General features: G+C 42.6%; 1 protein-coding gene across 1 annotated transcript in view; it reads left to right on the forward strand.

Annotated features, from left to right (window-relative positions):
* The first annotated feature begins 733 nt into the window (after positions 1 to 733).
* Positions 734 to 9,601, forward strand: part of scfd2 (sec1 family domain containing 2) — a 39,799-nt gene continuing 30,931 nt past the window's right edge. The window contains exons 1-2 of the mRNA XM_010777332.1: positions 734 to 1,728; positions 2,295 to 2,463. Coding sequence (XP_010775634.1) covers positions 915 to 1,728; positions 2,295 to 2,463 — 983 coding nt within the window. The 5' untranslated portion in view covers positions 734 to 914. The remainder of the gene's footprint in view (positions 1,729 to 2,294; positions 2,464 to 9,601) is intronic.

Consider the following 9,601-nt stretch of genomic DNA (forward strand, 5'->3'; position numbering starts at 1 on the left):
GGAGCATGGAGTCGAAACACAATGAGACACGGGAAAGCTGGAACTTGATGTCAAACACTGAAGATTTATTTGAAGTTACTGCGAATTGACAAAGACATTTGCTGCAGCCACAAGGTGACAGAGCGCTTGCCTAACCCATTCTGCTGATCTCTCACCCAGCCAGTCCCATGTATTTAGCTGGTACTGAGAGAATAATCAACATTCAGCAAAACAAGATAAAACTGGCATGAATAATGAGACATAACACAGAGAGCAAAGCACTCCAAGGTCGCATGCCTGTGCTCACATAAAGTGATAAACTGTGTCAAAGGTATGGGCCAAGGAAATATTTTCCTCAACACTTTATTACTATATTTTTCCTACCGCACCCCTTTTTAAAAAAAAATAATGTTGTTATTTATAGAATACAATAGCTGTATATTATAATCTATTGCCATCTCTTTTTTTTAACATTTCTTTATTTTGTTAGCAGTAGCCTATATTTATTTTTGTTTATTAATATAAATCATCTTGTATTTTCTCCAGTTTACGATCTTGTACATTATGTCGAATTGTTTGTCTTTTAAACCACTTATTTCCTTATCTATTGTAGTTTGGTGACTAACATTATTATTAATTTAATTCTAATGTTGTGTTCATTTTATTTGTTGTCTTTAAAGTGCTTTGGCTTTACAAGTGGGATTAATCGATAACAAGCTTTGAGAGTAGTTCTCGTGAGAAGTATTCGCTGGGTGCTTGTTATTACTATAGCAACGACTCGGTGCTTCAGTGACGTATTTATTCTGCGACGTGCAATTGCCACGTCAACTTCAAGAGACTCGTGTGTTTGTTTTGTTGTTGGAGCAACTTTAGCTGACATTTCTGATGCGCATTTGAATTCGTAGCATTTCAGCTAACACTGACAATTAGCAAACATGCTAACGACGGAGGACTATACGCACTTCCCGGTCCAGATGTGGGAGAGGGTGCTCTCGAAAGTGAAGAAAGCGGTTATTTTTATGGATGACAAGTGTGCAGAGTCTCTCCACTGGTGCGGAGGTGCTGCCGTCTTACTAGAGGCTGGAGCTAGGAATCTAAAGCAGTTTTCAAGCTTCGAAGCCTGTGGGGTGAACGAACCGAAAGCTGTGTTTGTGGTGAGCACGTTGTTAAAGGGAACAACGGTGGAGATCATTAAAGACATCATCTCCCTCAGTCACTTCCAGTACTGTGTTGTCATCACCACTGTTGCTCACTCTGTGCACCTGCTAGCCAACAATGTCGCCACAGAAATGGAAGGCAGCCCTGTGTTTGAGCAGTTTGAAGAAAAGCTGTGCGAGTGGATGGGAAACATGAACTACACAGCGGAAGTCATGCACGTCCCAGTGGTGTTCGCCCCGGTGTCCCAGCAGCTACTCCTCACGCCCATGTTTGCACACCTGTTTCCCTTGCTCCCACCTGATCTGGAGTCAATAAATGCAAAACGTCCAGAGAAGAAGAGGTTTGGAAGCTTGCTCGACGTGGACATGAACTCTCTTCCTGTTGAACTACAGTTTGAAATCAAATCTCTGGCTTCGGTGTTAAACTCAGTGTTTGAAGCTACAGGCACCAGAGAAGAGAGTTTCGCTGTGGGTCCCATGAGCCGCATAATAGCAGGGGAACTGTCCAATCACCCCCAAGCAAAGAACCGAAGGAAGGCGGCCCCTAATAAAGCCTCCATCATTTTTGTGGACAGAACAATGGATATTACAGGTAAAAACTGCAATACAAGTGTCCTGTGACCAGTATCATGGATACATACAGTATATGGATGTTTACATGGCTAACAACTGTTAATAGCACAGTGTAGAAATACTCACGAATAACACACCTTGCTGAAAGAAGTACTCAGATGTTGCTCAAGTGGCAATTGATTGATGTAGCCTAAATGTGCCATGTTACAAGTGAAACACATTTGTAATAGTATTCAATGCTTTTGAAAAGTAAAGTATGTCATAATTTTACATCACTATAATTTTGACACTTGTAAAGATTGAGCTATTTTGAACTACTTTGTAAACTTTATCACACACAAATATGTTTGTTTTATTCAACTTAATCTGCAAAGTAAATATTAATTGTAGTTTTAAATAACAGGTAGTGGAGTAAAGGGCACACCTTTTGCTTCTCAAATGTTGTGAAATTAACATCTTAATAGTAATCATAGCTAAAACTGCAAGAAGAGTATTTTGTGTCTTTTACTGAAATAAAGATGTTTATGTCACTGACAACTCTCACTACATACTGAATAGATGTTTTTTTTTGTTTGTTTTTTTCAGGAGCTGTTGGTCACCATGGAGACAACCTGGTGGAGAAGATTCTGAGTGTGCTTAAACCTTTACCTGGTCATGTGACAGACGTACAGGTGGACATGTTGGAGCTCACAAGTCTGCAGCGAACCCCTCACTCCCAGAACACCCTGGCCCCCGGCTGCCTCGCACAGACCCAGTGAGTAGCTCTCTAATTGTGGTTAGTTGATAGCTATATCCCATTTTATGTTCAATGGTGTTTTACTGTGCTGTAAATACACATAGCTTTTATTATGACATGCAACTGATTATGATGGAAAATAACTTTTATTGGTGTTGATCATTAATCGAATGTCCCTTTAGCCATGATTTAAGACCCAAGAGCCGGGACAAGAAAAGAGAGTGCTATAGGAAAATCACACAGACTCCTCTCTGGGATTGTGACCTATACCACAGTCAGCCACTAGGGTCGATCAAAATGTTAGGATTTGACTTTATACAGTCTATTTGAATAATTAATAATAATTCTTACCTGTGGCCCTAATCTTTACTCCAGTAAAGTTTGAGCACATAAATACCTGTGTTTTCCTCTATGGGAGCACACAATACCTCTCAGGCTCATTAACGGTGTTGTTGTATACAAGTATGTATTCCAATTTGATAAAACATAGATTAAGTTTGAACAAAAAGGAAAATTAGGTCCAAGTTTTGAACCTGCCAGCCTGATTTGGCATTTATTGTTTGAATGAGCTCCAGATTACTCCTGTACTTCTGTAAAGTCCTTCAAGGTTTTGGCCTGTATTCAGTGATTTAGCCCGAACTTGAGAGGCTGGAGGGCAACAGAGGACGCTTGGACAACTCGAATTTTGTTCTTTTTTGTCTTTATTTATTTTAAGACAACTCCAAGAATTTTCATCAGGTTGAAAACCTTCAAACCACAAAGGACAAACAAATGTTAGCTCACATGCAAACACAAATTACAAACATTTTGCATGCCTCATTGCATTCTCAATAATAATAATAATAATAATAATAACAACACAAACTCAGTCACATTCCTGCCTTTTCAGGGTATTTTAATTAAAAGGATAAATTGTGAGTTATTTTAAAACCACATCATTAACTTAAGTGAATTAATAAGAGAGTGTTTTTCTCTACTTGGAAACAAGCACCAGAGAAAACCTCACCTGAACACCTGCGCTGTCTAAAATACACATCAGACAAACGGAGCGCAGGCAGACCACGCTGCGTGAAAAGCCCTCGATTGCGCAACAGCACTCTCACAAAGTAAGGCAACAGATCAAGTTCATAAAACACAAGAAACACCGGAGAAACATACCAACGGCGTCTCTGGAGCCTCACACACACTGTGGCCAACTTCTCCCTCCGTGGCTTTGGGAACCAGAGACCGGCCATCATAAACTCCGCCCCTTTTGTTGCCGTGACACCGGAAGCGGCCTTCATTCTTCTTAATGACAGCTCGCTTCTCATTGATAAAACGTAGCCTACGCTCTTCAAAATAAAACGAACACCCCTCCTGGTATTGAACAATACTATAATAACAATAATACTCTAAACGAAAATACACACAAATAATTATTTATCCGTTTTTCTCAGATATTATTATTTTTCTTTCAATATTGACGTTCGTCTCGACAGTGTGAAACACAAAACCAACCTGCAGCCGTTATGCACATTACAAAAAAGGGCTCTAAGAGTCATCAGTAATGTTGGATATCTTGAACACACATTACATCACATGTCACTTGTTAGACGCTCTTATCCAAAGTGACTCACATTCATTCAGTACTGTGGACAATCCCCACAGGAGCACTTTGAGGTGAAGTGTCTCAGGGACACAACGACATGCTGACTGCAGTGGGACTCCAACTTGCTACCCCCTGATTCAAAGTCCAGCACACAACCCACTGAGCCACAGCCTCACACTCATTCATCATTCTTGAAGTCACACACACTGCAGTTTACTGATCTGGTTACATTTCAAAGTGCATCATGTACAGAGCTAGAAAGGATCTAAAATACGTAACATCAGAAATAAAATCAGTTTGACATGAATATATTTAGAATGCGGTCCTCGTCCTGTTCCTGTGAATTCATAATTTTCCTATTTTCTTCTGCATTACGACATTCATTCTTCGTCCTTATTCAGTGGAAATTTGTACAGTGTATCTTATTCAGTGTGTCTTGTTGACTTGTAATCGTTATATCTTATATAACAGGTAATGTAATTAATGACATCACATTTAGGGGGTCACTTTCATTTGGACTACGGTGCCTAGTCACGTACAACATGTCTCATAAATCCTCTTCCATTTCCTCACCTTAGATCAGCTCCTTTGACGTGTAATGGCTGGACAACTTGTCTCTTAATTTAGACGGTTGATGTTAGGATTATACAAAATTATACATTATTACAGTAAGATAGTTTACAGTTTTTATGGAAAAATGATATGTAGTATGAATTCTTTATACTCTAATAAATTTTACTTCTGGTTGAGTTGGTAACGTTTTCGTTCCGTCCAAATAAATATGTCCGTCCGAAGTTGTGGTTTCCGTTATAAGTTTCTCAAATTTGTTTACTTTCTGTAGTCTCGTAGGGTCTTGGTCACGTCGCCTTGTGCAATAGGTCTTCCGAAAAAGTTTTGATCGTAGTAAGTTTTCTCTTTCTTAGTTCTTTGGTACTTTGTTCTGGACGTCCTAAAGACGCTGAAACGAAAGGTCTACCAAAAACCTCTCGATTGTGACCTGAAGAGGTCGCATATCGAAGACGCAAGACCCCTGTCTTTCGGTCTGGTCTTCTGGACTCTCAGAACCAGTAGACCTCTGTCTATCCGTCTGGGTCTCTGGACTAGACCAAGACCTCTGTCTTTCGTCTTGGGTCTTTCTGGACTCTCAAGACCCAAGCGCTCTGTCTTTCGTCGTGGTCTTTTGGAGTCTCAGACCAAAGACCCGCTGTCTTTCGACTGGTCTTCTGGACTCTCAAGACCATAGACCCCTGTCTTTCGTCTGGTCTTTCTGGAGTCTCAAGACCCAAGACCTCGTCTTTCGGGTCTGGTCTTCTGGAATCTCAAGAAACCAAGACCTCGTGTCTTTCGTCTGGTTTTCTGGAGGTCTCAAGACCAAGACTCTCTGTCCTTTCGGTCTGGTTTTTGGCTCCTCAAGACCAAGACCTCTGTCTTTCGTCTAGGTCTTTGGAGTCTCAAGACCAAGAACCTCTGTCTTTCGTCCTGGTCTTCGTGGATCTCTCAAGACCGAAAGACCCCCTGTCTTTCGTCTGGTCTTCTGAACTCGTCAAAGACAGACCCTGTCTATCCGTCTGGGTCCTCTGGACTCTCAAGACGCAAGACCCCTTTCTTTCGCTGGTCTTCTGGACTATCAAGACCAAGACCCCCTGTCTTTCGTCTGTTCCCTCCTGGCGAACTCTCAAGACAAGACCTTTCTTCGTCTGGTCTTTGGACTCTCAAGCCAAGACCACCTTTTTTCGGTTGGTCTTCTGGACTCCTCGAAGACGCAAGACCTCTGTCTTTCGGTCCTGGTCTTCCTGGACTCTCAAGACCAAGACCCGCTGTCTTTTCGTCTGGTCTTCTGGACTTCAGTCGACACTCATAGGACGTTGTGTGACTAGATACAACAGTCCCCCCCCATAGTGAGGAACGGTCTCGTGTGTCTCTGTGACTGCCTTGGTTCCCGAGATTGGGTCTTGGGATTGGATTTGGTCTCGGGTTTGGGTCGTAATCTCTCGCAGCGACTTACAACGCAAGACTGCCGACACCTCCACCCAGCACACAGTCTCCTCTGAGACACTTCCTCTCGTCGTCGGTCGGTCTACTGGTCTATGTGACGGATGACAGACAGGTCTCACTCTTCCTCTCTCTCCTCCTTCCTCCTACTGCTCTTCCTCTCTACGAGACAAGGAGAGAATAACACGGTCTGTCTCGTTGGAGGTAGTCGCTAGAAACAACTGAGGTCTGACTGTAAGAGAGTTTGGAAAATGTCAAAAAAGGGAAGGGGGGGAGAGGAGCTAGGAGACGAATTACAGTAGACTATATACATTGTGAGGGGTGAGACAGGGGAGGTATTAGGAGATACATACAGAGATACAGTACAGGGACAGTATAGATACGATCTGTTCCTAAGTTGGAGAGACCTACTAGTCCTATAACTAGGAGAGAGTGTACACAGTGAGAAGGACACAGGAGAAGACAGTCAGACCTCAAGGAGACGAGTGAGAAACAACACTCAGACACACCTCAAGATAGTCACATATAGAGACTTACTCTCTGATAAACGTCCATATTTCATAATTACAAAAAAGGGACACATACAGGTCACTTTACCAAGTAAACTACTTTTTGTCGTGAATGTAGAGGACTCTGGGACGAGGAGTTTATAAAAAACTTAGACTAAACGTCGTCCGGAGAGTACAACACATATACAGAGAGAGACTCCCCCCCCCCCCAACACAAGAGATACATAGACACACATACATATATAGATATTACCAGATAGTACATTAGACGGAGAGAGGGGGGGGGGGCTAAGTGTAGAGAGAAATGAGGAGAAAGTCGAGGTGTAGATACAATAAACTAATAGTAGAAATACAGTGAGGTATTGTTGTAGATAGTTCAGAAATAATTTTTTTGTCTACACTTTTTGGTCTTGTCGCATAAACAAATCTTATTTCATAAATAAGTTACAAAGTATTATTAAATCATTACTAGGATACACGGAGGCTTCCCGCTCGTCCTCCGCTCGTCTACGGAATACTAGGGAATGAGTGACGACTAATTCGTACCCGCATAGTAATAAAAAAGTATGGCAGTATGGACGGACGTGTAGTATGGCACCGCATATGCCGATATACTGCCATAGTCAGGGTTTAAAATTCCCGCAGTAAAGTCCCCGCAGTCTAACACCTGAATTAGTCGACTAAGTTTTACACGTCGAGCACGACAATGATTTGGTCTCAATCCTTTTCCCTGGGTGGTAATCGAGGACAAGACCGACGGAATGTGCCGGAGGGATTCTTGTGTCCTATCTTTAAAATTTTAAGAAGAAGAGCGGATGTTTCGGGATATTACCCGTCCGGCGGTAGAATGGAATTTCTTTGAGTAATATTGGGATAACGAGGATGATTCCGTAACGCAACAAGGTTTCTTACGTCCCAACAACCGAACAAGGATCGTCCAGAGTTTTCAATGTTACCCGTCGGTCTCGGAAAAGAAATAAGTTCGAGGGAAAACACCTTAGTCGAGAGGTCAAACACAGCCGCCGTCTGTGGGATAGGCAAAAATTCCTCACGCGAATTCTGGAAGGAAAAACAACTATTTCGAATATAATCAATCCCGACTAGATCTAAGTCGGGGATCAAAACCGACTATATCCCGAATCAAACCAGCCCCCTGTAAGATAGAAGATAGGACAGAGAGACGAGATATGGACCGACGATGAGAGTACAAGCTAATTGGTCGAGGGGTTTAAAGAAAGAAAAAACCACAGTTATATGCGGCCCTAGGCCTCAGTACCGTACTAGGACGCCAGGACACAGTACCTAACGCTACAGGACACTAGAAGCGTCGGCACCGACACCAAGGACCTAGTATTCAGGACCTACGCTATATGAGCACCTAAGTAGAAGATAGATATGTGTGTACGTAAAGGTTTGTAAACCGTGCCAATTCGGATACAACGTTTACAATAATAGAAAAGTTAATGTGTGCCGTAGATAAGGTGCAGACAGGCCAGACCCCTCTCCTTAGGGAGGAGACAACGAAGAGGGACTCCAAAGAGGTAAAAAGGGAAATTTGACGACGCCAAAGAGACGCTTCAAAAAGGACATGCTACACTCCAAGACTCGCTGTCTAAGCCACAGCGATAACGAGTAATGACGTATAAGACATGTTTGACACTTCGAGGTGACTCTGTTTACATTGTAAACACTATAAACCGCGGTATTTTCATTCTGTAACTACTAACTTTTTTTCTAAATGAGTGATATAGTTTGTCGGGGTGGTTTTTATAAGGGTGTCGGCGTCGACTGTAATATGAACCCCAGCTGACCTCAACTCACCGCCAAGCCCGCCGTTTATCTACAAAGCTTCGCATCATAGTAATACAAGCCACATTTTTACGTCGGGCTCGGCCATCTGCGAGCGTTTCACGGTGCACGCGGCGTTCACGGGTTTTGTTCCCGGACGTATGTACTGTGTAACACGTTTACGCGTGTAAAACTCTAGCCTATGTCGCTGCCGCAAACGATCTACAGGGCTGCAACAAAGGTATCACTCGATTCCAATTGTTATATAGTGTATGTATGTTCTTAAAAGGCCCTCATTTATCGAACTGGAATAACTATTTTCACAACGCATATAGTGCTTGATCAAACCGTTATATAAGGCGACGTACACAATTTGGAATAAAGGTAAACTAAGTAACCTAATGAGCGTACACTTACAACTCGTGCATTTACGAAAGCAAAATTTTGGCAGGCTGGCAGCTGAATGTTTTGGTAATTGGTCAACCGTATCCTAATTTTGTACAGTTGTGAGTAGTGCGGCAGATTTGTACGGGTTCCTTCACGGAGACAGAGAGCAACAAACGGACCTACTTCAGCTGACCGCTGCGTCATTTGGTTTATCGAGGGGTTTGTCCGCGTCTCCGGTAAAAAAGAAAAAATGATCAACAAGGCTCAAGCCCCGTTTTAGACGGCGGTAAGAACGAGTCCATCGAGACACGACTCGAGACTCTCGCCCTTTCTGCCTGACCGGGAGGGGACGGGAGACGACCGGCACGACACGTACATGTGGGTTAAGCAGGTACAAGTTTGAGGTCACTTAGCTACATTATCTTAGTTCTGCCGATAGACATCTAACGTGTCAGATAGTGGAGTGTTACAAGTATTATTAATGTCTAGCCTTAAGGATTTATGGTTCCATATGTGCTCTTATTACGTTCACTGTATGGTAACTAGGGATTCGGTGTGACGACTAGTCACTAATAGGAAATTTAGTACAGACTTTCAATAAGGATGAATGTATAAATGTAAATATGTCAATGGTAGAAAGAGGAGAAGTAGAGGAAAAGAAGTAAGAGTACGAAAAAGGTTTCTTCACAAAGACTCGTAGGAAGTTTCACTTACGATACACACGAAACAGACTCGAGGACGAGGTTTCGCGAGGGTACTTTGGGGGGGTGTCTAGCAAGACGAGAAGAGTCTCTCAAGAAGACTGGAACTCAACAAAGTCTACATCTGGAGGAGAGTCTACTCTGGGGGAGAGACAGACACTTGTTGCAGACATCAAAGGAATCGTTCATCT

Source organism: Notothenia coriiceps, unplaced genomic scaffold, assembly GCF_000735185.1.
Source record: "Notothenia coriiceps isolate Sejong01 unplaced genomic scaffold, NC01 NC01_scaffold00018019, whole genome shotgun sequence".
NCBI lineage: Eukaryota > Metazoa > Chordata > Actinopteri > Perciformes > Nototheniidae > Notothenia > Notothenia coriiceps.